This window comes from Oncorhynchus mykiss, chromosome 15, assembly GCF_057628025.1.
Source record: "Oncorhynchus mykiss isolate SJ-2025 chromosome 15, ASM5762802v1, whole genome shotgun sequence".
NCBI classification, from domain to species: Eukaryota; Metazoa; Chordata; class Actinopteri; order Salmoniformes; family Salmonidae; genus Oncorhynchus; species Oncorhynchus mykiss.
Window position 1 is genome coordinate 86,173,660 of NC_143036.1, and position 15,512 is coordinate 86,189,171.

The 15,512-nt window shown below is 45.6% G+C and overlaps 1 protein-coding gene across 1 annotated transcript in view; it reads right to left on the reverse strand.

The window, feature by feature from the left end:
• ano2b (anoctamin 2b) overlaps positions 1-15,512 on the reverse strand; it is a 110,282-nt gene that overhangs the window by 65,936 nt on the left and 28,834 nt on the right. The window contains exons 8-11 of the mRNA XM_090199052.1: positions 9,926-9,981; positions 9,729-9,773; positions 4,070-4,134; positions 2,794-2,928 (exon numbers count right to left, since the gene is read on the reverse strand). Of these exons, the coding sequence (XP_090055178.1) occupies positions 2,794-2,928; positions 4,070-4,134; positions 9,729-9,773; positions 9,926-9,981 (301 nt within the window). The remainder of the gene's footprint in view (positions 1-2,793; positions 2,929-4,069; positions 4,135-9,728; positions 9,774-9,925; positions 9,982-15,512) is intronic.

The following is a 15,512-nucleotide window of genomic DNA, read 5'->3' on the forward strand; positions in this document are numbered from 1 at the left end:
AACCATCAACGGTCTCTCTTTAAATGACTATAGAACCATCAACGGCCTCTCTTTAAATGACTATAGAACCATCAACGGCCTCTCTTTAAATGACTATAGAACCATCAACGGTCTCTCTTTAAATGACTATAGAACCATCAACGGCCTCTCTTTAAATGACTGTAGAACCATCAACGACCTCTCTTTAAATGACTATAGAACCATCAACGGCCTCTCTTTAAATGACTATAGAACCATCAACGGCCTCTCTTTAAATGACTATAGAACCATCAACGGCCCCTCTTTAAATGACTATAGAACCATCAACGGCCTCTCTTTAAATGACCATAGAACCATCAACGGCCCCTCTTTAAATGACTATAGAACCATCAACGGCCTCTCTTTAAATGACTATAGAACCATCAACGGCCTCTCTTTAAATGACTATAGAACCATCAACGGTCTCTCTTTAAATGACTATAGAACCATCAACGGCCTCTCTTTAAATGACTATAGAACCATCAACGACCTCTCTTTAAATGACCATAGAACCATCAACGGCCTCTCTTTAAATGACTATAGAACCATCAACGGTCTCTCTTTAAATGACTATAGAACCATCAACGGTCTCTCTTTAAATGACCATAGAACCATCAACGGTCTCTCTTTAAATGACTATAGAACCATCAACGGCCTCTCTTTAAATGACCATAGAACCATCAACGGCCTCTCTTTAAATGACTATAGAACCATCAACGGCCTCTCTTTAAATGACTATAGAACCATCAACGGCCTCTCTTTAAATGACTATAGAACCATCAACGGCCTCTCTTTAAATGACTATAGAACCATCAACGGCCTCTCTTTAAATGACTATAGAACCATCAACGGCCTCTCTTTAAATGACTATAGAACCATCAACGGCCTCTCTTTAAATGACTGTAGAACCATCAACGGCCTCTCTTTAAATGACTATAGAACCATCAACGGTCTCTCTTTAAATGACCATAGAACCATCAACGGTCTCTCTTTAAATGACTATAGAACCATCAACGGCCTCTCTTTAAATGACTATAGAACCATCAACGGCCCCTCTTTAAATGACTATAGAACCATCAACGGCCTCTCTTTAAATGACTATAGAACCATCAACGGTCTCTCTTTAAATGACTGTAGAACCATCAACGGTCTCTCTTTAAATGACTATAGAACCATCAACGGCCTCTCTTTAAATGACTATAGAACCATCAACGGTCTCTCTTTAAATGACTATAGAACCATCAACGGCCTCTCTTTAAATGACTATAGAACCATCAACGGTCTCTCTTTAAATGACTATAGAACCATCAACGGCCTCTCTTTAAATGACCATAGAACCATCAACGGTCTCTCTTTAAATGACTATAGAACCATCAACGGTCTCTCTTTAAATGACTATAGAACCATCAACGGCCTCTCTTTAAATGACCATAGAACCATCAACGGTCTCTCTTTAAATGACTATAGAACCATCAACGGTCTCTCTTTAAAATGACTATAGAACCATCAACGGTCTCTCTTTAAATGACCATAGCGGTCGCTAACGGGCCTCTATTTAAATGACTATAGAACCATCAACGACCTCTCTTTAAATGACTATAGAACCATCAACGGTCTCTCTTTAAATGACCATAGCGGTCGCTAACGGGCCTCTATTTAAATGACTATAGCGGCCGCTAACGGGCCTCTCTTTAAATGACTATAGCGGCCGCTAACGGGCCTCTCTTTAAATGACCATAGCGGCCGCTAACGGGCCTCTCTTTAAATGACTATAGCGGCCGCTAACGGGCCTCTCTTTAAATGACTATAGCGGCCGCTAACGGGCCTCTCTTTAAATGACCATAGCGGCCGCTAACGGGCCTCTCTTTAAATGACTATAGCGGCCGCTAACGGGCCTCTCTTTAAATGACTATAGAACCATCAACGGTCTCTCTTTAAATGACCATAGCGGTCGCTAACGGGCCTCTATTTAAATGACTATAGCGGCCGCTAACGGGCCTCTCTTTAAAATGACCATAGCGGCCGCTAACGGGCCTCTCTTTAAATGACTATAGCGGTCGCTAACGGGCCTCTCTTTAAAATGACCATAGCGGCCGCTAACGGGCCTCTCTTTAAATGACCATAGCGGCCGCTAACGGGCCTCTCTTTAAAATGACCATAGCGGCCGCTAACGGGCCTCTCTTTAAATGACCATAGCGGCCGCTAACGGGCCTCTCTTTAAATGACCATAGCGGCCGCTAACGGGCCTCTCTTTAAATGACTATAGCGGCCGCTAACGGGCCTCTCTTTAAATGACTATAGCGGCCGCTAACGGGCCTCTCTTTAAATGACTATAGCAGCCGCTAACGGGCCTCTCTTTAAATGACTATAGCGGCCGCTAACGGGCCTCTCTTTAAATGACTTTTGCCTGAAAAAACTGGCACGTTTTGGGGCATACTTTGTGCAAACACAACGTTTCTAAATGAGGTCCCAGTGCCTTCCTGTTCAGCTGTTGTTTCCAGTCTGCCAATGCTCCTCCTACACACAGACAAGACTAGAGTGTGTGCCTGACACGTAGCTGGTCTGTGTGTGTGTGTGTGTGTAGCTGGTTTGTGTGTGTGTGTAGCTGGTCTGTGTGTGTACCTGACATGTAGCTGGTCTGTGTGTGTACCTGACATGTAGCTGGTCTGTGTGTGTACCTGACATGTAGCTGGCGTGTGTGTACCTGACATGTAGCTGGCGTGTAGCTGGCGTGTGTGTGTGTGTGTGTGTGTGTGTGTGTGTGTGTGTGTGTACCTGGGTACGTCCATATCCACAGTGTAACAGCCGTAGCAGAAGACGATAATCCCAACCATAGAGGCTGGTATGAGCAGCTGAGTGTAGACGCCCAGCCAGGCGAAGTACAGACCGATCTTCTCCCCAAAGTACTTCCTGTATGTCAGAGGTCATCAGCAGTCAGATGTGTGATCCTTAATATAATGCAGCATTGTAATGTACTAATAGAGACTGGTGCTGATACCTGATGAGGCTGCTGTTAGGGTTTGGGTTCACTAGTAATAATGAGCGATGATAATGTAGTAATAATCTACTAATGTTGGTAACTAATGAGGGGGCAGCAGGTAGCCTAGCAATTAAGAGCGTTGGGCAAGTAACCGAAAGGTCGCTGGTTTGAAGCCCTGAGGCGACCAGGCGAGAATTATTTTTATATATATATATTTTTTTTTAAAATCGGTCAATGTGCCCATGAGCAAGGCACTTAACCCTAATTGTTCCTGTAAATTGCTCTGTAAAAAATTATGACAATGTAATGTAGTAATAATGGTATCTAATGATCTATGTAGTAACAATAGTAGTATTGGTACCTGATAATGTAATGCAGTAATAACGCAATGATTATACCTGATGATAATGTAGTAATAGCATAGTAATGTTGGTATCTGATAATGTGATGTAATGATAATGTAATGTAGTAATAGCATAGTAATGTTGTTATCTGATAATGTAATGCAGTAATAATGTAATGTTGATACCTGATAATGTCATGTAGTGATAGCATAGTAATGTTGGTATCTGATAATGTAATGCAGTAATAATGTAATGTTGATACCTGATAATGTCATGTAGTGATAGCATAGTAATGTTGGTATCTGATAATGTAATGCAGTAATAATGTAATGTTGATACCTGATAATGTCATGTAGTGATAGCATAGTAATGTTGGTATCTGATATGTAATGTAGTAATAACAGTAATATGGTAACATTGTAGTAATGCTGGTACCTGATGATATTGTAACGCAGTAATATAGTAATGGGTTAGGGTTAGGGTGATGATAATGCAATAATAATGTAGGTACCAGATGATGTAACAATGTGGACACCTGGTGATAATGTAATGAAATAACAATGTTGTAATGTTGGTACCGGATGATAATGTAATATAGTTGTGGTAATGTGGGAATCTGATAATGTAATGTTGTTATAACATAGTATTGTTGGTAATGTGGTATTAATGTAGTAATGCCAACACCCAATGATAATGTTATGTAGTAATCATGTAGTAATGTTGATACCTGATGAGGTCCACAGGTTGGTATTTGTAGAAGGCTCCATATCTGGCCCACTCATCATGCAGCAGCTTAGACAGAACAGACATCAGAGTAGAGTTCAGTACAGACATCAGAGTAGAGTACAATACAGTCATCAGAGTAGAGTACAGTACAGACATCAGAGTAGAGTACAGTCCAGTCATCAGAGTAGAGTAGAGTCCAGACATCAGAGTAGAGTACAGTCCAGACATCAGAGTAGAGTACAGTCCAGTCATCAGAGTAGAGTAGAGTCCAGACATCAGAGTAGAGTACAGTCCAGTCATCAGAGTAGAGTACAGTACAGACATCAGAGTAGAGTTCAGTCCAGACATCAGAGTAGAGTTCAGTCCAGTCATCAGAGTAGAGTACAGTCCAGACATCAGAGTAGAGTTCAGTCCAGACATCAGAGTAGAGTACAGTCCAGACATCAGAGTAGAGTACAGTCCAGTCATCAGAGTAGAGTACAGTCCAGACATCAGAGTAGAGTTCAGTCCAGTCATCAGAGTAGAGTACAGTCCAGACATCAGAGTAGAGTTCAGTCCAGACATCAGAGTAGAGTACAATACAGACATCAGAGTAGAGTTCAGTCCAGACATCAGAGTAGAGTACAGTACAGACATCAGAGTAGAGTACAATACAGACATCAGAGTAGAGTACAGTCCAGACATCAGAGTAGAGTTCAGTACAGACATCAGAGTAGAGTACAATACAGACATCAGAGTAGAGTACAGTCCAGACATCAGAGTAGAGTAAAATACAGACATCAGAGTAGAGTCCAGACATCAGAGTAGAGTACAGTCCAGTCATCAGAGTAGATTCCAGTCATCAGAGTAGAGTCCAGTCCAGACATCAGAGTAGAGTCCAGTCCAGACATCAGAGTAGAGTCCAGTCCAGTCATCAGATAATAGCCCAGTACAGACATCAGAGAATAATCCAGTCCAGACATCAGAGTAGAGTCCAGTCATCAGAGTAGAGTACAGTCCAGTCATCAGAGTAGAGTACAGTCCAGTCATCAGAGTAGAGTAGAGTCCAGACATCAGAGTAGAGTACAATACAGACATCAGAGTAGAGTACAGTCCAGTCATCAGAGTAGAGTACAGTCCAGTCATCAGAGTAGAGTACAATACAGACATCAGAGTAGAGTACAGTCCAGTCATGAGAGTAGAGTACAGTCCAGTCATCAGAGTAGAGTACAGTCCAGTCATCAGAGTAGAGTACAGTCCAGTCATCAGAGTAGAGTACAGTCCAGTCATCAGAGTAGAGTACAGTCCAGTCATCAGAGTAGAGTCCAGACATCAGAGTAGAGTAGAGTCCAGACATCAGAGTAGAGTAGAGTCCAGGCATCAGAGTAGAGTAGAGTCCAGACATCAGAGTAGAGTAGAGTCCAGACATCAGAGTAGAGTAGAGTCCAGACATCAGAGTAGAGTAGAGTCCAGACATCAGAGTAGAGTAGAGTCCAGACATCAGAGTAGAGTCCAATCCAGACATCAGAGTAGAGTCCAGTCCAGACATCAGAGTAGAGTCCAGTCCAGACATCAGAGTAGAGTACAATACAGACATCAGAGTAGAGTCCAATACAGACATCAGAGTAGAGTCCAGTCCAGACATCAGAGTAGAGTAGAGTCCAGACATCAGAGTAGAGTAGAGTCCAGACATCAGAGTAGAGTAGAGTCCAGACATCAGAGTAGAGTAGAGTCCAGACATCAGAGTAGAGTAGAGTCCAGACATCAGAGTAGAGTAGAGTCCAGACATCAGAGTAGAGTAGAGTCCAGACATCAGAGTAGAGTAGAGTCCAGACATCAGAGTAGAGTAGAGTCCAGACATCAGAGTAGAGTAGAGTCCAGACATCAGAGTAGAGTAGAGTCCAGACATCAGAGTAGAGTAGAGTCCAGACATCAGAGTAGAGTAGAGTCCAGGCATCAGAGTATAATCCAGGCATCAGAGTAGAGTAGAGTCCAGGCATCAGAGTAGAGTAGAGTCCAGGCATCAGAGTAGAGTAGAGTCCAGACATCAGAGTAGAGTAGAGTCCAGACATCAGAGTAGAGTAGAGTCCAGGCATCAGAGTAGAGTAGAGTCCAGACATCAGAGTAGAGTAGAGTCCAGACATCAGAGTAGAGTAGAGTCCAGACATCAGAGTAGAGTAGAGTCCAGACATCAGAGTAGAGTAGAGTCCAGACATCAGAGTAGAGTCCAGTCCAGACATCAGAGTAGAGTCCAGTCCAGACATCAGAGTAGAGTACAATACAGACATCAGAGTAGAGTCCAATACAGACATCAGAGTAGAGTCCAGTCCAGACATCAGAGTAGAGTAGAGTCCAGACATCAGAGTAGAGTAGAGTCCAGACATCAGAGTAGAGTAGAGTCCAGACATCAGAGTAGAGTAGAGTCCAGACATCAGAGTAGAGTCCAGACATCAGAGTAGAGTAGAGTCCAGACATCAGAGTAGAGTAGAGTCCAGACATCAGAGTAGAGTAGAGTCCAGACATCAGAGTAGAGTAGAGTCCAGGCATCAGAGTAGAGTAGAGTCCAGGCATCAGAGTAGAGTAGAGTCCAGACATCAGAGTATAGTAGAGTCCAGACATCAGAGTATAGTCGAGTCCAGACATCAGAGTCGAGTCGAGTCCAGACATCAGAGTCGAGTCGAGTCCAGACATCAGAGTCGAGTCGAGTCCAGACATCAGAGTCGAGTCCAGACATCAGAGTCGAGTCCAGACATCAGAGTCGAGTCCAGACATCAGAGTCGAGTCCAGACATCAGAGTCGAGTCCAGACATCAGAGTCGAGTCCAGACATCAGAGTCCAGTCATCAGAGTAGAGTCCAGTCATCAGAGTAGAGTCCAGTCCAGACATCAGAGTAGAGTCCAGTCCAGACATCAGAGTAGAGTCCAGTCCAGACATCAGAGTAGAGTCCAGTCCAGACATCAGAGTAGAGTCCAGTCCAGACATCAGAGTAGAGTCCAGACATCAGAGTAGAGTCCAGTCCAGACATCAGAGTAGAGTCCAGACATCAGAGTAGAGTCCAGTCATCAGAGTAGAGTCCAGTCCAGACATCAGAGTAGAGTCCAGTCCAGACATCAGAGTAGAGTCCAGTCCAGACATCAGAGTAGAGTCCAGTCCAGACATCAGAGTAGAGTCCAGTCCAGACATCAGAGTAGAGTCCAGTCCAGACATCAGAGTAGAGTCCAGTCCAGACATCAGAGTAGAGTCCAGACATCAGAGTAGAGTCCAGACATCAGAGTAGAGTCCAGACATCAGAGTAGAGTCCAGACATCAGAGTAGAGTCCAGACATCAGAGTAGAGTAGAGTCCAGACATCAGAGTAGAGTAGAGTCCAGACATCAGAGTAGAGTAGAGTCCAGACATCAGAGTAGAGTAGAGTCCAGACATCAGAGTAGAGTAGAGTCCAGACATCAGAGTAGAGTACAGACAGAGTAGAGTCCAGGCATCAGAGTAGAATCCAGGCATCAGAGTAGAGTACAGTCCAGGCATCAGAGTAGAGTAGAGTCCAGGCATCAGAGTAGAGTAGAGTCCAGACATCAGAGTAGAGTCGAGTCCAGACATCAGAGTCGAGTCGAGTCCAGACATCAGAGTCGAGTCGAGTCCAGACATCAGAGTCGAGTCGAGTCCAGACATCAGAGTCGAGTCCAGACATCAGAGTCGAGTCCAGACATCAGAGTCGAGTCCAGTCATCAGAGTAGAGTCCAGTCATCAGAGTAGAGTCCAGTCCAGACATCAGAGTAGAGTCCAGTCCAGACATCAGAGTAGAGTCCAGTCCAGACATCAGAGTAGAGTCCAGTCCAGACATCAGAGTAGAGTCCAGTCCAGACATCAGAGTAGAGTCCAGTCCAGACATCAGAGTAGAGTCCAGTCCAGACATCAGAGTAGAGTCCAGTCCAGACATCAGAGTAGAGTCCAGTCCAGACATCAGAGTAGAGTCCAGTCATCAGAGTAGAGTCCAGTCCAGACATCAGAGTAGAGTCCAGTCCAGACATCAGAGTAGAGTCCAGTCCAGACATCAGAGTAGAGTCGAGTCCAGACATCAGAGTAGAGTCGAGTCCAGTCATCAGAGTAGAGTCCAGTCCAGACATCAGAGTAGAGTCCAGTCCAGACATCAGAGTAGAGTCCAGTCCAGACATCAGAGTAGAGTCCAGTCCAGACATCAGAGTAGAGTCCAGTCCAGACATCAGAGTAGAGTCCAGTCCAGACATCAGAGTAGAGTCCAGTCCAGACATCAGAGTAGAGTCCAGTCCAGACATCAGAGTAGAGTCCAGTCCAGACATCAGAGTAGAGTCCAGTCCAGACATCAGAGTAGAGTCCAGTCCAGACATCAGAGTAGAGTCCAGTCCAGACATCAGAGTAGAGTCCAGTCCAGACATCAGAGTAGAGTCCAGTCCAGACATCAGAGTAGAGTCCAGTCCAGACATCAGAGTAGAGTCCAGTCCAGACATCAGAGTAGAGTCCAGTCCAGACATCAGAGTAGAGTCCAGTCCAGACATCAGAGTAGAGTCCAGTCCAGACATCAGAGTAGAGTCCAGTCCAGACATCAGAGTAGAGTCCAGTCCAGACATCAGAGTAGAGTCCAGTCCAGACATCAGAGTAGAGTCCAGTCCAGACATCAGAGTAGAGTCGAGTCCAGACATCAGAGTAGAGTCGAGTCCAGGCATCAGAGTAGAGTAGAGTCCAGACATCAGAGTAGAGTAGAGTCCAGACATCAGAGTAGAGTCCAGACATCAGAGTAGAGTCCAGACATCAGAGTAGAGTCCAAACATCAGAGTAGAGTCCAGACATCAGAGTAGAGTCCAGACATCAGAGTAGAGTCCAGTCCAGACATCAGAGTAGAGTCCAGTCCAGACATCAGAGTAGAGTCCAGTCCAGACATCAGAGTAGAGTCCAGTCCAGACATCAGAGTAGAGTCCAGTCCAGACATCAGAGTAGAGTCCAGTCCAGACATCAGAGTAGAGTCCAGTCCAGACATCAGAGTAGAGTCGAGTCCAGACATCAGAGTAGAGTCGAGTCCAGGCATCAGAGTAGAGTAGAGTCCAGACATCAGAGTAGAGTAGAGTCCAGACATCAGAGTAGAGTCCAGACATCAGAGTAGAGTCCAGACATCAGAGTAGAGTCCAAACATCAGAGTAGAGTCCAGACATCAGAGTAGAGTCCAGACATCAGAGTAGAGTCCAGACATCAGAGTACAATACAAGTGGGTCCCAACCCCCAGTTTGGGAAGCACTGTAGTAGAGTAGTGTTACGGCACCTCCCTGCTCTGTCTACTGGGTTTTGCTGTGCTTACTTCCTGCAGGAGATTGGTGGGCGGAGTAGGAGAGGTGGGCGGAGCTGGGAGGGTCGTCATGGCTGATGGGGTACACCTGTGACAGCTCAGCTGTGGCATAAAGCCACCGTTTCCCCATTCAGCAAGAGATTCCTCTCTCCATGCATACCTTTGGTCGTTTCGTTGTGGTTTTGGCAGTTGACACCTAATTTACTGACTGTCATGCCTCATCTGATTATTGTTGTGAGTGTTTATTTATGAAATAAATAAAAAAAATATTCCTTCATTCAGTGTGTGGTTTCCCATTGTTTGTTACAATCTTGAGCCAGGTTGTAGCAACAGTATATTATAGTATAGTACAGTAGAGCAGTAGTTACCTGTCTGTCATTCCTCTCAGAGTGACCCACGACCTTATAATCCCCCTGCAGAGAGGGGAGGAGTCAGACAGACCAATCACATCACAATTAGAAAGCTCACAGTGTATTACAGTTTGCGTTATCAATAGCAACATTATCATGAGGTTAACAGTAACATCACAAATACTGTATGTGCAGCTGGAAGGACAGGAACTTACATCATGGAGAGGGAAGGCTGAATCATAGACACCTTTAGCTATTAATGTGGTGATGCCTGAGAGAGAAAGAGGGAGAGGTGTCGGTTACTCAATGTATCAACAAACTCATCTAATATTAGTGAGAGATGCTTCAGTGATCTGTATCAGCTTTCCCATTCAGAGAGTAGAGAAGTGGCTGGGTGGGGGCAAGAGAGGAGAGAATATGGCAGGGCAGTAGAGGAGAGGGCAGGAGAGGAGAGGGAAGGAGATGAGAGGGCAGGAGAGGAGAGGGCAGGAACAGTGGGAAGCTCAGTGGGAACAGCTTTAACTAATTGATTCATTACCTCATGAACTAATTAACAAGACCTCTACGAAGCCAGAAACATCACAGTAATTAGCTTCACCAACGAGCCAATCACAGCACAGCTACAGGGACCACAACTCCCTCATACCTCTGCTTAAATCTCAGCCTGACCCCACAACACACTTCAGGAGAGAGAAAGGACGATAAAGGGATCTGGGAAGAGAGGGGGAGAGGAGGAGAGGACAATAAAGGGAAGAGGGGGGAGAGGGAGAAAGGACGATAAAGGGAACTGGGAAGAGGGGGGAGAGGAGGAGAGGACAATAAAGGGAAGAGGGGGGAGAGGGAGAAAGGACGATAAAGGGAACTGGGAAGAGGGGGGAGAGGAGGAGAGGACAATAAAGGGAAGAGGGGGGAGAGGGAGAAAGGACGATAAAGGGAACTGGGAAGAGGGGGGAGAGGAGGAGAGGACAATAAAGGGAAGAGGGGGGAGAGGAGGAGAGGAGGAGAGGACAATAAAGGGAAGAGGGGGGAGAGGAGGAGAGGACAATAAAGGGAACTAGGAAGAGAGGGGGAGAGGACAATAAAGGGAAGAGGGGGGAGAGGAGGAGAGGACAATAAAGGGAAGAGGGGGAGAGGAGGAGAGGACAATAAAGGGAAGAGGGGGAGAGGAGGACAATAAAGGGAAGAGGGGGGAGAGGGGGGAGAGGACAATAAAGGGAAGAGGGGGGAGAGGAGGAGAGGACAATAAAGGGAAGAGGGGGAGAGGAGGAGAGGACAATAAAGGGAAGAGGGGGAGAGGAGGAGAGGACAATAAAGGGAAGAGGGGGAGAGGAGGAGAGGACAATAAAGGGAAGAGGGGGAGAGGGGGGAGAGGGAGAAAGGACGATAAAGGGAAGAGGGGGAGAGGACAATAAAGGGAACTAGGAAAAGGGGGGAGAGGACAATAAAGGGAACTAGGAAGAGGGGGGAGAGGGAGAAAGGACGATAAAGGGAAGAGGGGGGAGAGGAGGAGAGGACAATAAAGGGAAGAGGGGGAGAGGAGGAGAGGAGGAGAGGACAATAAAGGGAAGAGGGGGAGAGGAGGAGAGGACAATAAAGGGAAGAGGGGGAGAGGAGGAGAGGAGGAGAGGACAATAAAGGGAAGAGGGGGAGAGGAGGAGAGGACAATAAAGGGAAGAGGGGGAGAGGGGGGAGAGGGAGAAAGGACGATAAAGGGAAGAGGGGGAGAGGAGGAGAGGACAATAAAGGGAAGAGGGGGGAGAGGAGGAGAGGACAATAAAGGGAAGAGAGGGGAGAGGAGGAGAGGACAATAAAGGGAAGAGAGGGGAGAGGAGGAGAGGACAATAAAGGGAAGAGGGGGAGAGGAGGAGAGGACAATAAAGGGAAGAGGGGGAGAGGAGGAGAGGACAATAAAGGGAACTAGGAAGAGGGGGGAGAGGGAGAAAGGACGATAAAGGGAAGAGGGGGGAGAGGAGGAGAGGACAATAAAGGGAAGAGGGGGAGAGGAGGAGAGGAGGAGAGGACAATAAAGGGAAGAGGGGGAGAGGAGGAGAGGACAATAAAGGGAAGAGGGGGAGAGGAGGAGAGGAGGAGAGGACAATAAAGGGAAGAGGGGGAGAGGAGGAGAGGACAATAAAGGGAAGAGGGGGAGAGGGGGGAGAGGGAGAAAGGACGATAAAGGGAAGAGGGGGAGAGGAGGAGAGGACAATAAAGGGAAGAGGGGGGAGAGGAGGAGAGGACAATAAAGGGAAGAGAGGGGAGAGGAGGAGAGGACAATAAAGGGAAGAGAGGGGAGAGGAGGAGAGGACAATAAAGGGAAGAGAGGGGAGAGGAGGAGAGGACAATAAAGGGAAGAGGGGGAGAGGAGGAGAGGACAATAAAGGGAAGAGGGGGAGAGGAGGAGAGGACAATAAAGGGAACTAGGAAGAGGGGGGGGGGGGAAGGGGAGAGGCTCAGGTGAAGAGAGAGAGAAAGGAAGATAAAGGGAACTGGGAAGAGAGGGGGGGAAGGGGAGAGGCTCAGGCGAAGAGAGAGAAAAACAGAGGGTGTGTCCTAATATGTATAATACCGTGCATAAAATGGTCCATTTGAGAAGCACTCTGTGCTAACATTCCTGCATTAACGTTACCTTTTACCAATACAGACGAAACAAGATTGCTTTATGTAATTAACGTTTTACTTTATAATTATCATCTGGCAATACGTGAATTCTATTCATCTAGCTAGCCATCTAGTTTTATATGTAGAAAACAACTGAAAACTAATGATAAGGACAGAGAGACATTTTGCTATGGGAGGAGGGTAGCATGTTATTTATTGGACAGGGTAGGGCGTTATTTATTGGACAGGGTAGCGTGTTATTTATTGGACAGGGTAGCGTGTTATTTATTGGACAGGGTAGCGTGTTATTTATTGGACAGGGTAGCGTGTTATTTATTGGACAGGGTAGCGTGTTATTTATTGGACAGGGTAGCGTGTTATTTATTGGACAGGGTAGCGTGTTATTTATTGGACAGGGTAGCGTGTTATTTATTGGACAGGGTAGCGTGTTATTTATTGGACAGGGTAGCGTGTTATTTATTGGACAGGGTAGCGTGTTATTTATTGGACAGGGTAGCGTGTTATTTATTGGACAGGGTAGCGTGTTATTTATTGGACAGGGTAGCGTGTTATTTATTGGACAGGGTAGCGTGTTATTTATTGGACAGGGTAGCGTGCTATTTATTGGACAGGGTAGCGTGCTATTTATTGGACAGGGTAGCGTGCTATTTATTGGACAGGGTAGCGTGTTATTTATTGGACAGGGTAGCGTGATATTTATTGGACAGGGGAGGGTAGCGTGTTATTTATTGGACAGGGTAGCGTGTTATTTATTGGACAGGGTAGCGTGTTATTTATTGGACAGGGTAGTGTGTTATTTATTGGACAGGGGAGGGTAGTGTGTTATTTATTGGAAAGGGTAGCGTGTTATTTATTGGACAGGGTAGCGTGTTATTTATTGGACAGGGTAGCGTGTTATTTATTGGACAGGGTAGCGTGTTATTTATTGGACAGGGTAGCGTGTTATTTATTGGACAGGGTAGCGTGTTATTTATTGGACAGGGTAGCGTGTTATTTATTGGACAGGGTCGTGTGTTATTTATTGGACAGGGGAGAGTAGTGTGTTATTTATTGGACAGGGTAGCGTGTTATTTATTGGACAGGGTAGCGTGTTATTTATTGGACAGGGGAGGGTAGCGTGTTATTTATTGGACAGGGTAGCGTGTTATTTATTGGACAGGGTAGCGTGTTATTTATTGGACAGGGTAGCGTGTTATTTATTGGACAGGGTAGCGTGTTATTTATTGGACAGGGTAGCGTGTTATTTATTGGACAGGGTAGCGTGTTATTTATTGGACAGGGTAGCGTGTTATTTATTGGACAGGGTAGCGTGTTATTTATTGGACAGGGTAGCGTGTTATTTATTGGACAGGGTAGCGTGTTATTTATTGGACAGGGTAGCGTGTTATTTATTGGACAGGGTAGCGTGTTATTTATTGGACAGGGTAGCGTGTTATTTATTGGACAGGGTAGCGTGTTATTTATTGGACAGGGGAGGGTAGCGTGCTATTTATTGGACAGGGTAGCGTCTTATTTATTGGACAGGGTAGTGTGTTATTTATTGGACAGGGTAGCGTGATATTTATTGGACAGGGGAGGGTAGCGTGTTATTTATTGGACAGGGGAGGGTAGCGTGTTATTTATTGGAAAGGGTAGCGTGTTATTTATTGGACAGGGGAGGGTAGTGTGTTATTTATTGGAAAGGGTAGCGTGTTATTTATTGGACAGGGGAGGGTATCGTGTTATTTATTGGACAGGGTAGTGTGTTATTTATTGGACAGGGGAGGGTAGTGTGTTATTTATTGGACTGGGTAGCGTGTTATTTATTGGACAGGGTAGCGTGTTATTTATTGGACAGGGTAGTGTGTTATTTATTGGACAGGGGAGGGTAGCGTGTTATTTATTGGAAAGGGTAGCGTGTTATTTATTGGACAGGGTAGCGTGTTATTTATTGGACAGGGTAGCGTGTTATTTATTGGACAGGGTAGCGTGTTATTTATTGGACAGGGTAGTGTGTTATTTATTGGACAGGGTAGTGTGTTATTTATTGGACAGGGTAGCGTGTTATTTATTGGACAGGGTAGCGTGTTATTTATTGGACAGGGTCGTGTGTTATTTATTGGACAGGGGAGGGTAGTGTGTTATTTATTGGACAGGGTAGCGTGTTATTTATTGGACAGGGTCGTGTGTTATTTATTGGACAGGGTAGCGTGTTATTTATTGGACAGGGTAGCGTGTTATTTATTTGACAGGGTAGCGTGTTATTTATTGGACAGGGTAGCGTGTTATTTATTGGACAGGGTAGCGTGTTATTTATTGGACAGGGTAGCGTGTTATTTATTGGACAGGGGAGCGTGTTATTTATTGGACAGGGGAGGGTAGCGTGTTATTTATTGGACAGGGGAGGGTAGCGTGTTATTTATTGGACAGGGGAGGGTAGCGTGTTATTTATTGGACAGGGGAGGGTAGCGTGTTATTTATTGGACAGGGTAGCGTGTTATTTATTGGACAGGGTAGCGTAGCGTGTTATTTATTGGACAGGGTAGCGTGTTATTTATTGGACAGGGTAGCGTGTTATTTATTGGACAGGGTAGCGTGCTATTTATTGGACAGGGTAGCGTGCTATTTATTGGACAGGGTAGCGTGCTATTTATTGGACAGGGTAGCGTGTTATTTATTGGACAGGGTAGCGTGTTATTTATTGGACAGGGTAGCGTGTTATTTATTGGACAGGGTAGCGTGTTATTTATTGGACAGGGTAGCGTGTTATTTATTGGACAGGGTAGCGTGTTATTTATTGGACAGGGTAGCGTGTTATTTATTGGACAGGGGAGGGTAGCGTGTTATTTATTGGACAGGGGAGGGTAGCGTGTTATTTATTGGACAGGTGAGGGTGGCGTGTTATTTATTGGACAGGGGAGGGTAGCGTGTTATTTATTGGACAGGGGACGGTAGCGTGTTATTTATTGGACAGGGGAGGGTAGCGTGTTATTTATTGGACAGGGGAGGGTAGCGTGTTATTTATTGGACAGGGGAGCGTAGCGTGTTATTTATTGGACAGGGTAGTGTGTTATTTATTGGACAGGGGAGGGTAGTGTGTTATTTATTGGACTGGGTAGTGTGTTATTTATTGGACAGGGGAGGGTAGTGTGTTATTTATTGGACTGGGTAGTGTGTTATTTATTGGACAGGGGAGGGTAGCGT